We start from the raw sequence: 24,570 nt of genomic DNA, 5'->3' as shown, positions 1-24,570 counted from the left end.
CCACAGAGGTCAGAAACAGTGTTGAAAATCCCCTGCAACTGAGTTACTTATAGATGGTTGTGAGCCACCATGTAGGTGATGGGAACCAAACTCACATTCTTTGTAAAGACAGCAAATGCTCTTAACCACAGAGTCATCTCTCCAACCCTAATATGTGATTTTTCAATCAAATCTAGAGACATGGGTACATGACAGAAGAATCTGGATGGGATTGTACTTTCTGCCTCATTGGCTCCCTCTGACACTGCTGGGGGTGGGGGTGGGGGTGGGGGTACCACTTCCACAGATGCTGCAATTAAGATTTTGCATCTTACAGCCAGAGCTACTCTGGGAACCGGTTTCATGGCCTATAGTCAAAACCACCCTCTGCTGCTCCTCCGGAGGGAACAAAGGCGCAGGGCCAGTTCCTTGTGCTCTCTATCCCTACTCTGCAGCAAGGTTCCATGTAGCCTAGGTGCTGCAAGACACAGGTGTCTCTCCACACTGCTACTTGGTCCCATCCACAAGTTAAGTGCTGTGGGATATCTGTACACTGTGTGAAGATGCATTGCTGTGATTGGTGTAATAAAAGGCTAAACAGCCAACAGCTAGGCAGGCGGTATAGGTGGGATTTCCCAGGAGAGAAAGGAGGAATCTAGGTGCACAAGAGAAGCCAGGAAACATGAAGAGAAAACAGGAGGTGCAAGATGGAAGAGAGGTAATGCCAAGTGATAGGACATAGATTAATAGAAATGGGTTAATTTAAATTATAAGAGCTAGTTAGAAACAAGCCTAAGCTATGGGCCAAGCTTTCATAATTAATAAGAAGTCTCTGTCATGATTTGGGAGCTAGCTGATGGGACAGATAAAGACTCCTTACAGTTAAGGGGTGACTTTTAGAACAAGTGAGGACACAGCCTCCCCATTGTACTGGCTGACTCCCTAAGGTAAACATACCTTACTCCACTTCTGTAGACACCTGGCTGCCAGGGCCTAAGTTCCTTGTCACTGCTTCCCACCTAGCTCCCACTGACACTACAGGACCTGGTCTTGTTACTGTTGGGCAGGTGGCAAAGTCCTGACTCCACTGGGCCTCTACTGACTGCACTTGAAAGTGAGTGGGTAGAGTGGAAACCATGGTTCTCTACTTGTCCCTAATGACACCTTGATGGAGAGGAAGTAGCTTGTTACTACCTGCTAAAGACATGTCATCTCCTTGCTAGCTCCCCAACACTTTCCCACCCAAGGCCATCCTGGCAAGGGTGGAAGTAGCCAGGCCCTGAGCTTGCTCATGAGTGAGTCCTTCCTGAAAGAAGAATCTCTGTTAATATAGTCAGTGCCTGTAGTTCAGAAAAATGAAATATAGCAAACAAACAAAAGCCAGAAGGACAGCAAATACAAAGACCCACAGACTCCACAGTCCTCCAATATTGGACAGGAACAATGGCTAGTATGTTTGGGAAGGAAAAACAAGGGTTAGGTATGGTGGTGCACACCTTTAATCTCAGCACTTGAGAAGCAGAGGCAGGCAGATCTCTGTGAGTTCAAGCCAGTCTGGTCTACAGAGTGAGTTTTGAGGTCAGCCTGGTATACAGAGCAAGTTCTAGGACAGCCAGGGCTAAGTAGAGAGCCCTTGACTGTCTCAAAAATAAATGAATAAATAGAGAGAGATAGGGAGGAAGAGAGGGAAGGGAAGAGAAGAGAAATTAGAAAGGCAGGCAGGCAAGCAAGCCAGACCTGGTGGTCCACCCCTGTAATCCCATGATTTGGGAGGCAGAGGCAGGAAGATTCAAAGTACAAGGCTGGCTTGATAACTGAGACCTTGTCTGTTCAAAATAAAAAATAAAGAAAGAGTGCTAAGGCTAGGTGTGATGAAACATGCCTACAATCCTACACGGTGGAAGCAAGAGGATTAAGAGCTGAAGGCCAGGGAAGCAAAATGGCGCTTCCCACTAAGCTTGATAACCTGAGTCTGATCCTTGGGACCAACATGATAGAATTAAAAGAACTGACTTATGCAAGTATAACCAACTCCATACATAGATGTATGATGCCCCTATCTGCTTGCACACACACCTACACTAAATAAATAAATGCTTTAGAAAAATGTCTTAAAAGAGTTAAATGTTGGAGCTGGAGCGATAGCTCAGCAATTAAGAGCACTGGCTGCTCGTTCAGAGGACCTAGGTTCAATTCCCAGCACCCATTCACAACTATCTGTAACTCCAGTTCCAGGGGATATGACACCCTTACATAGACATATATATGGGCAAAACACCAAATACATATAAAATAAAAATAAATAAATCATAATAAAAAAAAAAAAAGAATTAAATGCTAGTCTTGATTACATAGTGAGTTGGTGGCTAGCTTGGGTTACATGACACCCAGCCTTGGAAGACACAGGCTGCTGACTCCCAAAGCAAGCTGGCTAGGAAACTAGCCATAGTGTTGAGTTTGGGTTTGACTGAAGACTCTGCTGTACTCAGGAAGATGGAAGAACAATTGAGGATGATTCCCAATGCCAACCTTGGGCTTACACATGCACATGGACCCACTCACACATACACACACCCCAGAAATATGCAAACATCATACACACATAAATACTACACATACACATGAGAAATGGAAAAAGAAAAAAACGTAAAAAAGAAAATAGACTGAGGTTGGAGTGATGTTTCAACAGAGAAGAGCACTAGCTGTTCTTCCAGAGCACAAGGATTCAATCCCATCACCTAATGGTGATTCACAACCATCTATCACTCCGGTTTCAGGATCCCATGCCCTCTTCTGAGCTCTGAGGTACACACAGATACATGCGGGCAAAACATCCATACATATAAAATAAAATAAATCTAAGAGAATTAGAGGAAAAGAGAAGAGGGCCAAGGAAACAGCTCAAGAGTTAAAGTGCTTACATAGCACGTGAGGTTCTGGGTTCAATATTGTTCTTCCCAAGCAAAAAGAAAATCAACAAACAAACAAACCAGGTATGGTGGTTTATGTTTGTAATCCCAGCACTCGGTAGCCTGGGGCAGGAGGATTACCACAAATGTCAGACTAGCCTGGGCCATTTAGTAAGTCTGAGCTATGTGAGAAAAAAGCATGACAAGAAAATGAGCAAGAAAAACGAGCACCTACAATAGGTTTGACTGGGCCCAACTCACTTTGTCATCAGCCTTTATGGACCGCAGCCGCATGGTGAGCTGGAAACGCAGGAAGTTGTTGGTACCAATGGACTGAAGTTCTAGCAGCTTGCATAGTGCTACCAGCTGAGGCCTCGTGAGGTTATCCAGAGTCAGCTCATCCTCAAATAATTTGGAAAAACGCATGATCTCCTCGTTGCTGGGTCTCTCCCCTGTCTCTCGGATCTGCAGAAATAGTCCCAAGTATTATCCACTAGGTCCAAACTATGCATTCTCCTGTTCTTAGAGCTAGCCTCGGGTCCCAGCTGGAAGTAAGGAACCAAGAGAGAGCGGATGCAGAGGGCTAGGCCACCTACCTCTCACCAAGCTCTCCGGGGAGCGGTCCTACCTCAGGTACTCTAAGCCTGTACGAGACACTAGCATACACAGCATCTATTCCTGCATCGCCATCCAGGCTGCTGTCCAGCAGGAGGCTGGGAATGCCAGCTGGGGTGTCAGTGCTGCTGTCCTTTTAACACCAGGCTGGGGGCACTGCCCTGGGCTCTCATGCCACACCCCAGTTTCTCAGTGGCAGGAAGAGGCACATTTGTATATACCTACAGCTCCCTTGAGAGGGAACTGAGCACAGGAAGCAGGCAGTTAGATTAAGCTCTATCCTTAGAGCTTTATTCTGCTGAGTATACAATTTAAAAGAAAAGGGAAAAAAAAAAAAAGAAATGAAGGAAAAAGGAAGAAAAGTGCTTGACATTCAAATCATCCCCTGACAGATGAGAATACTACACCTTCTGGAAAAATGCAGAGAAATCTTTGGTGGCATTCCCCTTGGCGGCCTTGTTCTTCAGGGCCATTTCCTCTATGGTGTCCTGGAGAAACTTGGCTAGCTCCAGCTTTACCCGAAGCTCTTTCTTCAGCCTTTCCTCCTATGAGAGCAAAGTTAAGGTTATACTCCAGCTATGTCCTGCACCCTCTTGCATCCCACCATGACCTGTCTCTACTGTAGGAAGTAGTCTTGAAGCCTGCTTAGACGGCTGCCTACTGCAAGACAAGTCTCCCCGGTCTTCAAAGAACAAAAATCTAAGTGTGATATATTCTTTAACTCTATTTCATGGTTTTTTTAAAAAAAATGTCTGTGTGAAGCCCCAACCCTACCTCTATAGCAGAAGTTGGTATATCTATTTCTTTTTTCTTTTTTTTTTTTTTTTTTTTTTTTTGGTATTTCGAGACAGGGTTTCTCTGTGTAGCTTTGGAGCCTGTCCTGGAACTCACACTGTAGCCCAGGCTGGCCTTGAACTCACAGAGATCCGCCTGCCTCTGCCTCCCGAGTGCTGGGATTAAAGGCGTGCGCCACCACCGCCCGGCTGGTATATGTATTTCATGAAGGACCAGACAGTAAGGTTCTGGGGCCTCGTGGGTCATTTGGTGTGACATAAGCACTTGGCTCAGCTGGTGCTTCACAAAAGAACCAGACAACACATATGTAACAGTGTGCGGTCTGGAAGGAATTTTGGACTAATTTCCTTTCTATCTGTTATTTATTTTTGCTTGTTTAACATATGTGTGTACATTGACTTCTGTGTGTGTGGACATTGTCTGTGGGGATCGGATGACACTGTGGGGCTGGTCCTCACCATCCACTTGTTTGAGACAGGGTCTCTTCTTTGTTGTGTGCTGCTAGCTGGCACATGATCTTCAGGAACTGTCCTGTCTCTACCGTCTGTTTCGCCATAGGAGCACTGGGATTACACATGTCCTACCCGGCTTGGTTTTTATGGTTCCAGGGATTGAAATTGGAGACCTTGTGTTTTCATGCAAGTATTTCTTTACCCACTAGCCACCGCCCCAGTCCTTAGACTCATTTTCAAGGTGAATTCAAAGTCCCAGTGCCCTCACCTTGATGGACTGGGTTTCAAATGTGGATGGCAGCATGTTGGGGAAGAGCTTCACAACTACAGGCAGCAGGAATTCCATGAAGGGTACCACCACGAACACTAGGAAAGGCACTAGGCGGAAGAGGTCTGCACAAATCCGGAGAAACTGCAAAGATGTGGGCACTTCAGTGGAGACATAGCAGGGCATTACTATATTACCTACCATTACTATAAACTTAACCAGTGTGACTCACGAGCTCTTGACAGATACCTCCGAAACCCATTTCTTTCTCACAGCCTAAACTACACGTGCCAATGGCCTTCAGAGAAACGGGATAGGGTGCTAACCCTAGGCTCACTAGATGCACAGGATGTATGTAGAGATAAACAAGACAGGCCCAAAGGAGGGCAGTTTAGACAAGATAGCAATCTATGAACGATGTCCCAGACTACCCCTGCAAGTGGAGGACCTGTGAAGTCTTTCAAATGAGTTTATAATTTTCACTGACAGAGCCTTCCATAGGCCGTGGTCTGGCCAATTCCTTAGATGCCCTAAAGGCATGTTTCTCACAAAGTACTTTCTTGTTTTTAATGGTCCCAATCTCTCTTTTTTGTTTTTGTTGGGTTTTTTTGTTTGTTTGTTTTGTTTCAAGATAGGGTTTCTTTGTATAGCCCTGGCTGTCTTGGAACTCACTTTGTAGACCAGGTTGGCCTTGAACTCACAGAGATCCTCCTGCCTCTACCTCCCAAGTGCTGGGATTAGATGTGCATGCCACCATGCCCAGCCCCAATCTCTCTCTTTAAAAAATATTTTTTAAAATTTATATATGTGCTTGAATGCTTTGTTTACATGTATATATGTGCACCATATGTACGCCTGGTGCACAAAGAAGTCAAATGAGGGTGTCTAGAGCCTTGAACTAGAGTTAGAAATGGTTGTGAGCCATCATATGGGTGCTGGGATTGAACCCAGGTCCTCCGTAAGAGCAATAAGCCTTCTAAACCACTGAATCATCTCTCCAGCCCCATGGTCCCAAATTATTTAACAACTGCACTATCCTTAGCTCCAACTTTTTACTGGCTTTTCTGGCCCAACTGCAAGTTTTTCAAGTCTTTCTATTCATCTTTTGCTTCTGATCCCCATTATAAACCTGAGTAAAAACAATCATTTTCATTGTGTGTGTGTTAGCACTTGTGTGCCTATCATGTATGTGGGAGGGTGCATGTGTGCCCCAGCACATATGTGGAAGTGAAAGAACAACTTGGTGCAGTCATTTCTCTTACATGTTTCAGGAACTAAACTCAGGTGGCCAAGCTTGAGTGACAAGTGCCTTTAACAGGTGAGCCAATCTGTGGGCCTCTGATCTTAGTTTTGTCTTGAAATTTCCTCTGCCAGATTAGCCTGTCACCTTTAAACTCAAACTTGCACATAGTCTGAAGCACAGCAAGTGCTTTTGATGACTGAGTCATCTCTCCAGCCGCAGGAAGGGCCTTTTCAGAGCTTAAGGACAGAAGGAATTACATACCAGACTCACAGAGCCGAAGAAATAACTTTAAGAGACCTCCCCCAAGGGACACAGTGTCTCTGAAGTAGAAACAGAAACACAGAAACCAAGGGAAGGCTGCAGGAAACCAGCAAGGGGGCAACACCGTGTCAGCATTCACACTGCATTACAGTTCACAGTAGTATGAATCTTATTGACTTTTTATCAAAAGGAACAGAAAATGACCTGTGTAGAAAGAAGAGCATGGTGGGTCCCATACCTGCCTGCGCTCCCGGCGGGTCAGCGTATGGCCATTAAGGATGCGCCACAGCATGCGGGCAGCTATCTTGGTGTCGATCCAGAGCAGGCGGAAGCCATGGTAGTAGTGCTTCAGCTCATCCAGTACCTTCTGCCCCAGGGACTTCTTCACTACCACCTGAGCTGGTGGGCTGTACACGGGGCCACCCTCTTCCAGCTTCTTATTTTTGTCCTTTAAGGACTTTAGGGACTTCTCTATCACAGAGTCCTCTCCTAGGGGAGGTGATGAGTGCCAGCTGCGCACAGGAAGGTACTGAGGCCCTGTGACAACCAATCTTGCAGAGGCAGGTGTCCATGTTGCCCTGGCAACGGTGCCTTGGCACTCAGGCCTCTGAGTCCAACAGCTGAGGGGCTCACCTTTGAAGCAGAGGTACACGGGGTTGGCTGGAGTACAACAGCGAGACAGAACTTTCCTTGAAAAGGGAAAAACAGAAAAGCAGCAATGAGAAATTCCTACCTATCTGACCACTCAGTACCAAATATCAAACCATATTCCATGGTGGATCAATAATGTATCCCACTTACTTCCTTGGTGGAAGCCTTTAGAAGGGCTTACATGGGAGGCTAGGCTGGTGTGTGGCCTAGCTGGACCTCACACATGAGTGTGAGCCTCACTGGCCTAACTCCTAAGTTCCCAAAGACACACAACAGTAGGGTAGACAGCAGAAGCTTGACTGGACTCAACCCAACCCCTGGCATCTGACGTAGGAAGAAGTGATATTCATGACTTTGGGTTTGAGGGAATGGAGTCCAGAGTCAAGAGTCCATCCAGTTTGGATATTCTCTCAACAGGTGACTCTTGGTTAACAGAAGACACTGGAACAAAGGGGAAACCCCAACGGAGAGTCCAGGGTCCATTCCCTTACCTGGCTTTAGCATGACTCCCCCACCTCTGTCTACTTCCCCCTTTAGTGTACTCTTTGAGGCATGCACCTACCAAACACCTGCCATGGAGAGAGAGATGAGAGGTACATGTGTCTTCAGGCCTACACCTCTTCACCACAATGAAGGCTCCATAACAGCCCTAAAACAGGTGAGGCCACAGCCAGAAGCTGTTAGCTAGAAACCTTAGACTTCTTCATTCACACTGGATCAGGCTCACTGGGCAGCTGGAACCCAACAATGCTCATTCACAAAGTAACCACAAAGAAGACCAGCTGCAGTGGGGACCATGCCTAACCTGAAGCAGAGACTTTGTATACAGCAAGACTTTTTTCTGACTCCATGTGGAGCCAGGGTCAGTACTGAGCTTACCATGTGATCATGAAACAACTGAGCTGTACAATCCTCCTTCAGGTTTAAAACGTACATTAGAAACCTCTCGCTACTAGTCATTTACAAACCAACCTCTAGGTGGTCACATACTCCAAGAGGCCTGTTGTGGGTGCCCATAACCCCCTTTGTCCTGTCTCTAGCACTTGGCTAGATGTCAACATGAGGGCTACAACTCTGTATTAGACTGTCCAGGCTCAAAATCTGCAGCTCTGGGTGATGAAATGGCTCAGTGGATAAAGCTGACTTGGGTTAGATCCCTGAGACCCACACTGGTAATAAAAAACCAACTCCTCCAATTAAATTGTCCTGACTTCTTTCCTGGTACCATGGCATGAACCCCTACATGCCTCTACACACAATAAATTAAAATTAAAATAGAAGTTTTAAAAAGCTCTGTGTAGCTGGGTGGCGGGGTGCCACGCCTTTAATCCCAGCACTCAGGAGGCAGAGGCAGGCGGATCTCTGTGAGTTTGAGGCCAGCGGTGCCTACAAAGCGAGTTCCAGGACAGCCAGAACTATACAGTGAAACCTTGTCTTGAAAAACCAAAACCAACTCCCCCCACAAAAAAAACCAAAAACAAAAACAACCCCCCCCCCCCCATGTAGTGGTGAAGATCTTTAATCCCAGCATTTGGGAAGCAGAAGTAGAATCCAGATTTCTGAGTTTGAGGCTACCATGAGCTACACAGTGAGATAGTGAGTCTGTACTTGCTAGTCAGTACTACATAGCAAGACCCTGTCTCAAGCAACAATACTACATACACACACACACACACACACACACACACACACACACACACACACAAATGCTGGTCCACTTGCTGCAACTTGACCTCTCTGTGTTTCAGGAGCTTCCTCTGTAATCTCATGTAAAAATACACCTACCAGGAATGGAGCCCACAGTGACTGCCCTGTCAAAGCAATGGGAAGCAAGGTATGACTCTCCAGAGCCACAATGCTTCACAAGTGGATTCATGCAAGGCTGGTGGTACATATGGCCTTGGCTCACAGAGTGTAATGTACAGTGATAGCTGATATAGAGCACTATCAGCCCACAAAGAATCAGGGCATGGGACTCAATGCCCAAGGGTCTAGCTGCTAGGCTCAGATCTGGTGTCATCACTGGCTATGGCATTCTCCAAACTCCAAATCTGTCTTCTGTCACATATCATAAGCCTACACTGACCCTAAAGCAGGCAGTGATGTCAGGGAAGATGGTATGAACATGTCTGTGGACCAGTGAAAACAGTGAAATAGTGTGTCTGTGAGCATGTGTGCCAGCCAACCTGCTTCATCTACCTCCCTGGGGGTCCTATAAAGGGCTGCCAATCTCTTTCCAAGCCACACCCAGCTCCATACTATCACACCTCTAGCTTTCCTTGGCTCTGCAATCTTGGAGCTGTGAAGAGGCCCTTGAATCCACTCTGTCCTGAACCACAGTGTTACATCATTCAGGGTGAGAACACAAGGAAGAATACAGCACAACCAGATTCAGAGTACCACTCAGCTACTTACCAACAAAGAGATGCAGGCCCTACTTCCTACCTTCTTCCCTTGGCCTCACCTTAAAGTACAGGGGAAGACAGTTCTGCACATGGACAGCTGCATCATCGGGCTTTAATATCAATTCCCATCCTCAATGAGGAAGGGTGTGGCTTCCTCAGAAGGCTTGATGCCTACAGGTGCAAGGGCAGCCAACAGGCCAAGACAAAGACACATATACAACGATGAAGCAGGAACACAGCATTCTGGGTAAGGGCTGGGCCAAGATCTTGCTCTTCTAAACTCAGAGAGTTTGTTGTTGGGGGAGGATGGGGTATCAGAGCCTCATAGGTCAGAGGACACAATTTGTAGGAGTCCATTCTTCCTTCCATCATGTGGATCTTGGGGATCAAACTCAGGTCAACAGGCTTACTGTCAGAGGCCTTTACCCACTAAGCTATTATCCCTGGCCTATCAAAGAGGTTACTAATCATTGTTACTAACAATTTACACATAATGTTTTGCCATTTTCAAACAGTGGGGAAAAAAATTACATTTTCTTTTTTTTTTTGGCAGTGCTAAGAATAGAACCTAGGGTCTCCAACATGCTAGGCCAAGTGCTGACCACTGGGCTACACCCCAGCCCAAATTATATAATAATCTTAAATTTTCCACCAATACAGAACTAATCTTGGTACTGCTGGTGTTCACCAGCAATAACCAAAGGGCCAGACAATGGACCTAGCCTCCACCAGCCTATCTCCTGACTTCTTGTTTTTGCCTTTCATCTTCTGAAAAATCACCTACCAAATAGAGTGAAACAACACCAACCAAACACAATGTTTCAACAAGAAATGCACTGCTGGAGCTGGCAAGATGGCTCAGTGGGTAAGGGTGCTGGCCATCAAGTCTCATGATCTTAGTTCAATCCTGGGATTCACATGATAGGAGAGAACTGACTTCTGCAGTTTGTCCTCTGATCTCCACATATGTACCACAGGTTCACCCACATATATGTCCCCCGAAATAAATAAATAAATAGCTAAAAAAAAAAAAAAGACACACACACACACACACACACACACACACACACACACACACACACACACGCTAGGATGGTTGGCATGCATACAGTACCCACCTACCTACATTATGCAGCCAGGAATTTTAGCAAGGGTGATCGTTTACGTAAGGGTCCTGAGCCTATGTCCTGCCCAGCCTCAATGTCCAGCCTTCGAGTTAGGACTAGGAAGTCTAAGTAGTACCTCACAAAAGAGAAGTGTTTATGAGCCTTATCGTATCAGCTACATATTCTTAGTTACCTGGCAGTCAGGAGCAGGAATGGGACACACAGACCGACATAAATACACACACACAGATGGGGATGGACAGATAACACCTCTTCTGCTGTCACTGTTTATAACTCACACCATCATTACACAAATGTCAGAAGTACGCCTGTAAGCCACTCCCAAGGGGGCAACTCCCTTGGTGCACCCCAGAGCCTCCAACCACAGGCTGCTCCTAGAAAGGCATGAAGCAAGCAAGTAGCCAAAGGAGAGGCCTTGTCAGGAAGGACACCAACCAGGATAAGTCACCCTGTTTTTCAGGGAAGTGATGTCAAGGAACCAAGTCATCCTCAGCAGAAAGGAAGAACAGAGCAATAGCCTCCAAAATAAAGAGATGATTCCAGAAGTGCAGACAATTCTCCACTTAGAGGCCTGTGGTTATACCGCATCAGACCATGCTTGCTTCCTGGCTGAGGAACTAGATGACACAGGAAAAAAAAGTATAGTAGAATACTCAGCTCCTAGTCCCAGCCCAGGACATGAGATTCTGAGCTTGGATTGCAGTGTCATTATACACTGGGATTATGCTCTGCAGGGATACCCATCAGCATGACACAATTTCCCAAAGCAGATTCTGCCACTGTGAGCACTAGATGTCTCAGCAGATACAGGCATTTGCTACCAAGCCTGATGACCTAAGTTCATCCCTAAGACCCACATGGTGGAAGAAAGGAAGGAGCAGGAAAGAGCCAAACACCACCCACCAAGCTGTCTTCTGACCTCCACACCTGCATTATAACATGTATGTACACACACACACACACACACACACACACACACACATTTGCTGAAGAACCAATACTGGGAACTGGCAAGAAGGCTCAATGGGTAAAGGTACAAACTTGGAGACCTAAGTTCAATCCCTGTGACCCCTAATGTGGAAGAAAAGAACCAACTCCCAAAAGTTGTTCTCTGACTTCCATATACACCTTGGCACATGCACGTTCATACATACAGATGTTTGTTTTATGTATACAAATGTAAATATGTAGAGCTATCCAGCCAAGCATGGTGGTTCACTCCTTTAATCATAGCACTCAGGAGGGAGAGGCTGGTGGATCTGAGTGTGAGGCCAGCCTGGTCGACATAGTGAGTTCTAAGACAGCCAAGGATAGGAAGAGGAGACCTGTCTCAACAAAACAAAGCACAATAAACCAATATCAATGTGTACCTACCCGTCACAACTCACCTCCAGGACTCAAGATTTCTTTCTTTTTTTTTTTTTTTGGTTTTTCGAGACAGGGTTTCTCTGTGTAGCTTTGCGCCTTTCCTGGAACTCACTTGGTAGTCCAGGCTGGCCTCGAACTCACAGAGATCCGCCTGGCTCTGCCTCCCGAGTGCTGGGATTAAAGGCATGCGCCACCACCGCCTGGCTTCTTTCTTTTTAAAAAGCAAAAACCCAAAATATTTCTGAGGGTTCTGTATATTAAACTCAGCATTCTTTTTAGGATTTATTTATTTTTATAGGTGGGTGATTGTTTGGCTGCATGTATGTTTATGCATTCTGAGCATGTCAGGTGGCCACGGAAGACAAAGGAGGACAGTGGATCCTATAATACAGAGTTACAGATGGTTATGTGAGAATGGAACCCAGGTTCTCTGCAAAAATAGCAACTGCTCTTAACCAATGAGCCATCTCTCCAGCCCCAGGATTCAAGATTTCTTCCATGGGCTAGAGAGGTGACTCGGTTGGTAAAGTACTTGCTGTGTAAGCATGAGAACCTGAATTTGGATCCCCAGTACCTACCCAGTACCTACCAGCAAAAGCTGGGTACAGTGGTGTACACCTATAATCTCAGTCTAAGGGAGTTAGACACAGGCAGATCACTACTGCTCACTGGCTAGCCAGCCTAGCAAAATCAGTACACTCTAGATTCACTGAGAAATCCTGTTTCAAAAAATAAGGTGGAGAATGATCAAGGAAGATACTCCATGTTTACATGTGGCTTCTATATGCACATACCAACACCCACATACATGTGTTTACACATATATACCATATGCATGTACACAAAGATTTCTTACACAGCTCAGCCAAAATGAAAGTTTTTGCTGCTCATCCATAAGAGCTGATTTAAAATGTTGGTCAATAGAACATCATAGTTATTACTGTTAGCTTTTAAAGCAAATGTTCAAAATGGTTAACTTATTAAAAAAAAATGTTAAAACTGGGCATGGTGGCACATATCTATAATCCCAGTATTGGGAGGCAGAGTTGAGTTTGGAACTAACCTGGATTACACAGTGAGACTGTTTCATACCAAACAAGGCCTGGGGATGTAGAGGAGCACCTGCCTAGTAGTGCATGGCTATGGGTTTGATTCCCAGCACTAAAAAAAAACTTTTTTTAATTAATAAAGCACAGCTCTTCACATTCTAAAATCAATCTTAAATGCTAAAAAGGTGCTTGACAGCCAGGTGGTAGTGGCACACAATTCAATCTTAGCACAGGCAGATCTCTGAGTTCAAGGCCAGTCTGGTCTACAGAGTAAGTTCCAGGACAGCCAGGGCTACACAGAGAAACTCTGTCTCAAACAACAACAACAACAAAAAAAAGGTACTTGACAAATCTAACATATATTCCTAATAAAAACACTCTAAAATAGTAGAAAATGATGAACCCTCAGAGCTAACGTTCAACATAAGGAGCACTACTACTAAGCTGGCACAGAGGCTGCCATGCTGTGCCCCTGATTGAAGCTGGCCCGACTCAGACACACAGGCACCAGGACAGGCAGGGTGGGTACTGTTGGTGTCCACAAGATTCCAGCCATAACCTGAACCTGTGCTGCTCTGTGAGCTGAGCAGGAAGCAAACGCTGTGATGTGAAGTGGCCCAACTTTAGAATATTATCACACAGATGGGCAGCAGCAAGCACCTGGCAAGATAACAGAAAAGGATAATGAGGGAAGAAAACACCTGGGAACTGTGTTAAAGGCCACCTTTTACCTAACAGAAACGACACCATCTTTTCTGAAAGAAAAGGGAAAGTCTTTTTGGGGGGAGTTGGGAAAGACAGGGTCTGACTATGTAGCTCTGGCTGGCCTGGAATTCATTATGTAGACCAGGCTGCCCTTGAACTCATAGAGATCTGCCTGCCTCTGCTGGCATTAAAGGAGTGCATCACCATACCCAATGGAAAAGTCTGAAGAAATCAGAGGGTGGCCAGGTAGTTTAGCAGTAGAAGATGGCTTAGTGTGAGTAAGGTCCTCAGTTCCATCCCTACTCTTGAACCCCAAATCTTGAGAGATGGGGTAGCAGGATCAAGAGTTGAAGGCTAGCCTCAGCTACAGAAGATTCTGTTTAAAAAACAAAACAAAACAAAAGCCAGGTGGTGGTGGCACATGCCTTTAATCCTAAGCACTCAGGAGGCAGAGGCAGGTAGATGGATCTCTATGAATTTGAGGCCAGCCTGGTCTACAGAGTGAGTTCCAGGACAGCCAGGGGTACACAGAGAAACCCTGTCTCAAAACAAAACAAAACAAAACAAAACCACAAACAAACATGAAAAAGTGAAAGAAGCTCTGTTCAGACATTAATGCCATTATTGGCACAAAGAAGATTCCATGACCAGGGTCTTGAGACTATCCAAAGAGAAATCTAATGAACAGCTCACCTAATAGGCACATGGTGGGAGCCCACACACAAGGACTCTTTCAGTCAGCTATGTGGGGATCTGACCAAATGATGTGTATGCAGTAGCCGTCCAGCCACAGAAATGTTGCTGTGTCCAAGCAGCCTGCAGGCCTCCCTGTTCATCCCAGCATTCGACCAGGCATCAAGCCAAATATGCTTTAGCAGAAACCAAGTCTTCACAAATGACTTGTTTTTATTTTAGGAATTAAATCTGTTACAAGAAGCACCACTGGTTCTATTTCAGAGCTGAGTAATTAGTTAACACAAAACCTCCAGAAATGAGATGCTGAAAAGACAGAGACATGAACAGAAGGTAGCACTGGTTTCCTGCTCTCCCAGAGGAAGGGACAGGCACATGCAAGTGGAAGATGAACCCCATTTCAGGGATCTGAGCTAACAGCCAAGGGTATCTCCTGGCCTTGTTCTTAAGGTAAGACAGGGCTGAGGTAGAAACTCGGGCTGCAGGACACAGTGCAAGAAGCACAGCAACCCAGAGGGACATCCAAGTCTACATACAACAGGGAGTGTGGGTGTCACTTTCTTTAAGAAGCTCTGTGAAACTGGCCTTCCAACACTACCAAAGCCTCACCTGAGATGCTACCAACATCTCGTAGGTACTGTCATCCCCTAGGCTTTAGGTACCAAAGGGAATGGCTAAATACACCATACTCACTATGCATTCAGAGTGAGGTGAGGAGCATACTGTGAGCATCCCTGAGGCAGGTACCTGTTGGTGGAATAATCTTTTTGTGCATTGTGAAGATGTATCACTTGGATTGGTTTAATAAAAAGCTGAATGGCCAATAGCTAGGTGTGGTGGTATTGTGTTCCCCAAAATATTGTGCATGCTAATAAACTTATCTGGGGTCAGAGAAGAGAACAGCCACAATATTAAACAGAGGATAGGCAGTGGTAGCACACGCCTTTAATCCTAGCATTCCAGAGGCAGAAATCTCTCTGGATCTCTGTGAGTTCAAGGCCACATTGGAAACAGCCAGGCATGGTGACTCACGCCTTTAATTCCAGAAAGTGAGCCTTTAATCCCAGGGAGTGAGGCAAAAAGCAGAAAGATATATAAGGCGTGAGGACCAGAAACTAGAAGCATTTGGCTGGTTAAGCATTCAGGCTTCTAGCAACAGTTCAGCTAAGATCCATTCAAATATGAGGACTCAAGAGGCTTCCAGTCTGAGGAAACAGGATCAGCTGGGGAACTGGCAAGGTGAGGAAGCTGTGGCTTGTTCTGCTTCTCTGATTTTCCAGCATTCACCCCAATAACTGGCCTCAGGTTTGATTTTATTAATAAGACCTTCTAAGATTCCTGCTACAGGTAGGCAGGAATTTCGGGGTAGAAAGGATGTGGGAAGAAGAAGACAGGAGACACCAGGACACAGAGCAAACAGCATCGGCATTACAAAGTAAAGGTAACTGAGCCATGTTAAAAAAAAATAGATGAAAAGATATAGGTTAATTTAAGTTACAGGAGCTAGTTAGGTAGAAGCCTAAGCTATTGGATAAGCTTTCATAATTAATAGTAAGTCTCTGTGTCATGATTTGGGAGCTGGCTGGTGGAACAGAGAAAGACTAGCTACAGGTAGCCTTAAAAGACCAGAATATTCAAGGGAGGGTCTGCCTTGTCATGGACAGATCCCAACACTCCTAATACTGCCACAAGCAGCTGAAAAGAATTAGGCAAGATTCTATGGAAAGCCACCAAAAAGTCCACCTGTGTGAGCATGGGAAGATTAGTCATACTAAATTAGCAAAACTATAGTGATAACTACATCAAAAACCAGATATATAACTAAAAACATCAGCTTGGGCATGTTGGGGCACATGTGTAATTCCAGTAACTGGAAGGCCGAGCAGCAGGGTTGTCAAAAAGTCAAGGCCAGTCTGAGCTACATATCCTATATATGCAGACCCTGTCTCACAAAACAAAAACCAAACCCAAACTAACCAGACAAAAGCAACTACCAAAAGAGAAGTACACCAAGATGCTAGTAGTATACATAATTGGTACTTGGATTTTGAGCACTTATTCTTTTAAAATTCACCAACATTATATGGTTATAACCATCAAAGTAAACAGATGAAGATTTAAAAGAAACATTAACAGGGAATAAAGAAGCTGTCAGTTCCCCGACAAAATGAAAGTCCAGGTGCATGGCCAACAGCCTCAAGCAGACATGCGCAGTGACACACTCAGTGATGGGCTTACTTACTCATGGCTTATCAACCTCACGGTCCTGGTACAACTGAGACAAGCTCGATCCCTCAGGTTACCTATGACAGAAACAAAGAAAAGTAAGCAAACAGGTGTCAACCAGGCATCTTTGAAGGTCTGAATGGAGCCCCTACCAGTAAGTTTCTGGAGAACTGTTGTACATGATGGAGGGCTTCAGAGCAATCTCTCCAGTTTGGAAACTGGGTCTCAGGCTAAGCCCCAGGGAAGGGGCACTGAAGGCCCATGGGCTTCTCCCATTGTGGGACCCCTCCCAACTAGCTGGAGTTGGTGTAGGTAGGCAGAGGGAAGAGCACACTGACTCCTAGCAAACACACAGCCCTACAGACCAAACGCTTCTAAAGGACCAGGGGTAAGAAGTACTGGTAAAACAAATACCAAGAAGCCCCTACAAGCCCAGCAAGATGGCTCAGTGGATAAAAGCACTTGCCACCAAGACCCGAGTTTAATTCCAGAGCCCACCTGGGAGGAGAAATAACTCCCAACAAGTTGTCTTCTGACCTTCATAAGCATGCTGTGGCATGTTCGGGCGCGTGCGCGCGCGCACGCACGCGCGCGCACACACACACACACACACACACACACACACACACAAAATAAATGTAATTAAAGCAAAACTTGTATTATTATTTGTTTTGTTTTTTGAGACAGGGTTTCTTTGTGTAGCCCTGGCTGTCCTAGAATGCTCTTTAGACCAGGCTGGCCTCGAGATCTGCCTGACTCTGCCTCTTGAGTACTGGGATAAAAAATTGTGTCACCAGGTGGCGGTAGTGCACGCCTTTAAACCCAGCACTCTAGAGGCAGAGCCAGGAGGATCTCTGTGAGTTCAAGGCCAGCTGGTCTACAGAGCGAGATCCCGGACAGGCACCAAAACTACACAGAGAAACCCTGTCTCAGAAAATAAATAAATGAATGAATGAATGAATGAATGAATGAAAGAAAGAAAGAAAGAAAGAAAGAGTGTGTGTGCCATCACTGCCTAGCAAAGCAAAATTTTTTTTTTTTTTTTTTTTTTTTTAAGATTTATTTATTTATTATGTATGCAGTGAGTGTTCAGCCTGCAGGCCAGAAGAGGGCACCAGATCTCATTCTAGATGGTTGTGAGCCACCATGTGGTTGCTGGGAATTGAACTCAGGACCTCTGGAAGAACAGTCAGTGCTCTTAACCTCTGAGCCATCTCTCCAGCCCGTAAAGCAAAATTTTTAAAAGAAGCCATTTATGGAAAAACAATAGTGATGAACAATAGAACACACTTTGGATACTTTCCCTAATCTACTCTAATTCTCCTAACACATAAAGTTGAGAGTTCATTCACATCACTGTTGTGTGAAGCAGGAAGGAGGTGGAGAAAACAGGCTCTCTGCACAGTGGGAACCAGAGGTACCATTCTCAGCAGGAGCCAGGTGGCCCATGTAGAGGTCAGGCAACAGCAAGGGACAGCAAGGCAGTAGGTGACAGCCTGGCCCAATCTTCCAAGCAGTGGGAGTAGCAGTAACAGCATCCATTTACCATTTTATGTCAAGAGGGAGCTATAGGAAGAAGTTTCTGTCCAACCAGTAACTCCCAAATACCCAGCAGCTGCTTCCCAAATAATTGACTTGGAGGCTTAATATTACTTATAAATGCTCGGCCAGTAGTTCAGGCTTATTACTAACTAGCTCTTACACTTAAATTAATCCACAATTCTTATCTATGTTTAACCATGTGACTTGGTATCTTTTTCTCAGTATGGTATTCTCATCTTGCTTCCTCTGTGTCTGGCTGGCAGCTCCCAACTCTGCCCTTCCTCTTTCCAGCATTCTTAGTTTGGTCATCCTGCCTATACTTCCTGCCTGGCTACTAGATAATCAGCTTAAGGTCCCTGCCATTAGGTAACATTTTACCCTTCTCAGGTCTCTGAAGGAGTTGAAGACTAAATAGTTATAGTTTTCCTTGTTACCAGACTCAGAAAAGAAACTCACTGAAGAGGTATAAAGTGTCTAAGGTTGAGAGACATAAAAAGATTGTTTTGGGTTGGTAATACAAGTTAGGATAGAAAGTGAATTAGGTACAATACTTTGGATTCACCAAGATAGAACAGATAATGGAGTATTTTTCTCTGAATCTGTCAAATGCTAATGGACTTGACATTGTTAATGTAATTATTGCCTGTATATATTTGTATACAGTTATTGTACTTATTGTATATAGTTTTTCTATGTTAGTTAAAACTTCACTTTTTATTTTAGACAAAAAGGGGGAAATGTATGATATTTTGTTTGTGTTCTGACAAATAAAGCTTGCCTGGATACCAGGGGGTGGAGATAGCCACTGGTTAGCCATAGACGCCAGGCAGTGGTAGCAAATACCTTTAATCCCAACACTTGGGAGGAAGAAGCAGGAAGATCAGGAGTTCAAGCCCACTGAAAGAGAACCTGAGCAGTGGTGGTGCATGCCTTTAATCCCAGCACTAGGGAGGTGGTAACAGGATCTTGGGTGCCCCATTCAGTCTGAGGATTCATAGAGACGGGAGTGCCCATTCTGAAATTTTGTAGAGGTAAGAAGTCTCTAGTGGCTGGCTGCTCTGCTTCTCTGATCTGTCACCGAATATCTGACCCTGGGTTTTTATTTAATAAGACTAATTAGGATAGTGCTTCAGGAAGCTCTTCTGGCTCTATGGGGAAAGAGGTCACATTTAGGGTCAGGTAGAACCTGGAAAACTCTGGTTCCTTTACTACTATTCACAATTCATAACAAAGATATTGGCTACATTGTTTTTTATAAAATCATCTGTTTTTAAATTTTATTTTTGCATTTATTTATTGTATGTGCACCCATTCAGAGGTCAGAGGGGACAACTTGCAAGATTTGGTTCTGTCCTTCCACCAGTGTGGGTCCTGGGGTTGGAACTCAGGTCAGAAAACAAGAACCTGAACCATCTAGCTGGCACTTAGCTACATTCGTACAAGCAACAAGTGTTACATCTTAAGCACAGACCAGGGCCACCCAAACCTTTCCAGACTCTTAATCCAAAGAGGCCCAGAATTTCCCCTCTGCCTCTTCCAATCCTACTTCTATAGGATTTGCTCAGAAACAACCCCACAGCACCCAGAAGACAGCCTAGGTAGATCTTACTCTTACATTTCTATCCTACTAGCTCCCTTCCTGGGTTCTCCCCAAAAATAAATCTGAGGGCTGTTCCTGTTTCACTATCAAAGCCATCCAGAGTGATAGGCTCACAGGTCCATATTTCACTACAGCTGCCCAGGATGCCTGCATTGCTGCTGTCTGTAAATTTGAGGTTTGGTCTGAAGAGATAGCTCAGCAGTTAAAAGTACTTGCTACTCTTGCAGAGGACTTGGGTTCAGTTCCCACTACTCGTATTGGCTAGCTCATAATTGCCTGTAACTCCAGTTCTATGACTGCTTCTGGTCTTTATGGGCACCTGCACCCATACAGTATACACACTCATACAGAAACACAAGTACACACACATTTTTAAAATCTAAAATAAGTTTTTTGTTTTTTTTTTTTAATTTTATGTGCATTGGTGTTTTGCCTGCATGTACGTCTGTGTGAAGGTGTCAGATCTTGGAGTTACAGACAGCTGTGAGCTGCCATGTGGGTACTGTGAATTGAACCCAAATCCTCTGGAAGAGCAGTCAGCGCTCTTAACCACTGAGCCATCTCTCCAGCCTTTGAAGGGTTCTTAGAACCTCTTGGTTTTGATAATTTGCTAGAACAACTCACAGAACCCAGCAAAGTATTCTATTCATTGTCACAGTTTACCACAAAGGACACAAGCGAGTAGCCAAAGGAGACAAGTCAAAACCAGTAGAGTCCTGAGCAACCCAGGTTCTGCAGTATTCTTTCCTCTGGTCCATTGACTACTCTCCACATCCCTGGGTGTTAGGCTTAAACCCCAGCCCTCTAACCTCATTACAGCTGGCACCTACCTAGGCCTACTCCCCACTTCATTTCAGTAACAAACCCAGCCGGGGGGTGGTAGCACATGCCTTTCATCCCAGCACTCAGGAGGCAGTGGCAGGCAGATCTCTGAGTTTGAGACCAGCATGGTCTACAGAGTGAGTTCCAGGACAGCCAAAGACTACATAGAGAAACCCTGTCTCGGGGGTGGCAGGGACAGTAACAAACTCATTGCTATTTTTCACTCCGAAAGCTTTAGGAACTCAGTGTCAGGAACAGGGATAAAGACCGAATATCTTTCCCTGCTTTACTTGGTCTCTAAGAGACTTTTGTATCCTTCCAATGTCCTCTCTGACCTTCATGCAAAGCCTCCAGGTCTGGTGCACCATGCAGCTGTCAACAGCTGCAGGAACTTGTCTCACTCCAAGCCAGTCTTCTTTTGTTTTCCTGAGCCTTGACTAGTCCTCACAGGTTTACAAAACGGCTCTGTGGACTGGGTGCTTCTCTCTCACACACTCCAGGATCTGTCAGCCCCACTTCTACATACCAAGTCACTTCCTTTCACAGAGAACAGCATAGAAAGGCTAAGGGGAAGGAAAGAGACTCACTCCATAGTAGAACCCTGACAAGCACACTTGAGCCCAGGAACTAGGTCAACATCAACAATGAGTTTCCCTTAACTGCACCATGCAATGAGAAAAGCACAAAATCTGCGGCCTTCCACCCCAGAACTCATCAGCAAAAAACACCAAAAGAGACATCCCACAACACACCTGACTGAAGTACTGATCAAAACTGTCAAGGTCATGGAAAACAAAGAAAAACTGAGAAACTGTTATAATTAGAAGAGTCATAAGGACTAATGTAATGTGGTGTCTTGGAATTAGACGAAGAAACAGAAAGAGGACATCAGAATAAAGTATGTCACACAAAAGTGCGGAATAAGGTGGGTATTCAAGAGTAAAGAGAATTTGGGTACAATGTTGGCCTCAGTTGATTCACTATGACTAAAAACTCAGATGTTTGTCCTATGCCTATTGCCTGTGCCAGCACATCATTCCAATGAGTGCAGGGACCTGCTACTATTGGTTCCACAGCTAAACAGCTGACTAACCTACTGTCAGGGAAGCAGTATTTTTGTTCAAAGGGCGCTGGTTTGGTTAACTCCAAAAAATATTCTTATGCCTGGAATAATAAGAACACACACACACCAAAACAAACCAAAAAACAGCTAATTTTTAAGCCATAAACAGGCCACAGAAATTAGAAAGGGCATTAGTACTTTACAGCATCCTGAACAAGTTAACAGGTAGACAGCTCTTATAGAAGAGGCAGCTTGAAAAACTGCTCCAAATCTTTCCACTGATACATAACTGGCTTTGTTGCTGTGTGTGTGTGTGTGTGTGTGTGTGTGTGTGTGTGTGTGTGTGTGTGTGTTTAGCCTGGCCTAAAATTCGAAATGCAGACCAGGCTGGCCCAGAACTCAAAGATTCACCCGCCTGTGACTCCCGAGTGCTGGGATTAAAGGCGTGTGCTACCACGCCTGGCTCCACACCACGCCTATACTCTTAAGGTGACAAGAACTGTGTTTCTGCCAGTAAATCATAAATTCTCACAGACCAAGTTTCATCCTTACCGTAACTTACAAGCCGGACATATTCAAGTTTTCTTAGAAACCCCAGTCAGCGGCCACCCCACCCCAGGGAGCGGCCCACTGTGCTGGCATCACCCAAAACCCAATCTCCCTGTCCCGGAGTTCTGGCTTCCAGGCCTGAGCTGGCCAAAGGGCACGCCTGGGCTCGGTTCATCATCAAGGGGAGCGCCAGGGCAGCCACAGCCCTAAGGAACTTTCCCAACGCCTCTGTCGGTAGCGGTGACCTGCGGCGACCAGGGCAACTAAGGTCACAATGAAGCTGCCCAGCCCAGGCGACACAGAGCAGCCGGGTGCTTGTCATCGCCGCGCTGCCTCGGGGCATGGGGTGTGTGGGTGTCCCGCGCAGGTCCCTGGCCACCCACAACAGGTCCGGTGCACGGCGGTCGCTTACCCCGCGGGGAGGCGGCGCGGGGCGCCGCGAGGCGGGCAGGGCCCCGGCCGCGGCAGCTCCTGAGCAAGATGGACGCCATGCGTCCGTCGCGGCGGCGTCCTACGGCTGCCTCCGCTTCCTCGGCAGCTCCTCGCCGTCCCGGCGCCCGGACCCGGCCCGCGCAGACGATTGACGGCGGTGGTTGGCTCCGGCAGCCGGCGCTCAGCTCAGGATCCTGGTACCGGTAGCGGCCATGTCCCGGCACAGACGTCCGGAGGCGCGGGGCGGGGCTGGCCAGGCCGGCGACGCTCCCATTGGCCCCAAGGCACCCGCCTTGGCTAGGTGAGGGGCGAGCCCGCGCCACAGACTACCAATCCCAGTGTGCAACGGGCGACCAGCTCACGGACTAGCTGTCCCAGCGTGCACCCGGGTGGCTTTCTTCCCCGGACTATGGGCATTCGCCCAGGCGCCTCCTTGAGGGATGAGCTGCATGCGGTTTCTTGCTGAGCTCAGGACTTCTCGGAGTTAGTCTTGCGGGTTCGCAGCACCAAGCCTCGGACACTCGGAGATTGGTCTGCTGGCGCAGTGGCGGCAGAAGAAACGGCTTCTAGCTTCCTTGCAACTAAGCCCTGTACTAGGCGTAGCAAATGGCTCGAGGGACTTTGAGGAAGGGTAGGCTGAGAGCAGAACGCTCTCCTAGGACTGGGCGACAGGCTCTGGGAAGGAGGCAGTGCTGGCTGGTCCTAGCTCCTTGGTTCAAGGCCAGGCCAGCAACCAGGCTTTGGTTCTCTTCGGAATGCTTTTCCCATTCTTGTTCTGTTCCTGTGATGTGAACTCAGCATAGTAGATTAAGAGTCCTCAGTATGAATTTAGTGCATTTGTTTTCTGGATGCAAGCAAGCCCTAATGCTTGACTAGTATCCCTGTACTGCCCATTGGGAAGGAGTAACCTAACTGGTCATTTTTCTGAACCAGAACCTAAGAATTAGGCCTGCGTGGACCAGATTTCTCCTCTCAGAACTCAGGTGAGAGTCTCTCAAGATGTCTGGAAGCTCTCCTGTGCACTAGGTAGTGTGCATTGTGGACATCAGATACAGAGTTGAGTCAAGTATAGGGATACCAGTTCTACCTAAAGATAAGAACACTTGCTGGACAAAAAAAGCATCATCTGGCTTTGACTATAAAGAATAATCTACTGATAAAATTTTACTCCACCCAAAGTTCCTTATCCTGTCCTATAAATCCCCCAAACCCCTTCACCTGGATTACTGTTGTGGGATATTTGAACACTGTGTAACGATGTATTTGCTGTGATTGGTCTAATAAAAAGCTGAAATTCCAAAAGCTATGCAGGAGGTATAGGCATGATTTCTGGGGAGAGAAAGGAAGAGGAAGAGAAATCTAGACATGCAGTAGAACAGGAGATGCAGAAAGGAAACAGGAGGTACAAGATGGAAGAGTGATATAACAAGTCTTTCTCTGTCCCACCAGCTAGCTTCCAAAAAAGTGGCATGGACACTTATTAGTTATGAAAGCTCGGCCTATAGCTTAGGCTTGTTCCTAACTAGTTCTTATAACTTAAGTTAACCAGTTTCTATTAATCTATGTTTTGCCTCATGGCTTTTTACCTTTCTTTCATTCTGTATGTCCAACTACCTCTGTGTCTTCTTTGGCCTCTCCCTCGTGTGCCTAGATTCATCCTGAGTTCCTCTGCTTTTCCTGGAAGTCCTGCCTGACTCTCCTGCCTAGCTATTGTCCATTCAGCTTTTTATTACACCAATCATAGCAATATTGCTTCACACAGTGTACAAATATTCCACAATAGAGAGGTAAAACCATGTGATAGAACATAGATTAA

The 24,570-nt window shown here is 45.9% G+C and overlaps 1 protein-coding gene across 1 annotated transcript in view; it reads right to left on the bottom strand.

Moving 5' to 3' along the window:
- Positions 1 to 22,988, bottom strand: part of Letm1 (leucine zipper and EF-hand containing transmembrane protein 1) — a 41,351-nt gene extending 18,363 nt beyond the window's left edge. The window contains exons 1-6 of the mRNA XM_052736221.1: positions 22,735 to 22,988; positions 16,763 to 16,823; positions 6,761 to 7,211; positions 5,019 to 5,162; positions 3,911 to 4,048; positions 3,150 to 3,353 (exon numbers count right to left, since the gene is read on the bottom strand). Coding sequence (XP_052592181.1) covers positions 3,150 to 3,353; positions 3,911 to 4,048; positions 5,019 to 5,162; positions 6,761 to 7,211; positions 16,763 to 16,823; positions 22,735 to 22,813 — 1,077 coding nt within the window. The 5' untranslated portion in view covers positions 22,814 to 22,988. The remainder of the gene's footprint in view (positions 1 to 3,149; positions 3,354 to 3,910; positions 4,049 to 5,018; positions 5,163 to 6,760; positions 7,212 to 16,762; positions 16,824 to 22,734) is intronic.
- Positions 22,989 to 24,570: the final 1,582 nt, after the last annotated feature.

Source organism: Peromyscus californicus, unplaced genomic scaffold, assembly GCF_007827085.1.
Source record: "Peromyscus californicus insignis strain IS unplaced genomic scaffold, ASM782708v3 Scaffold_13__1_contigs__length_99412109, whole genome shotgun sequence".
NCBI classification, from domain to species: domain Eukaryota; kingdom Metazoa; phylum Chordata; class Mammalia; order Rodentia; family Cricetidae; genus Peromyscus; species Peromyscus californicus.
Note: the sequence above shows the minus strand (reverse complement) of the source record. Positions and strands in the feature narration are given on the sequence as shown.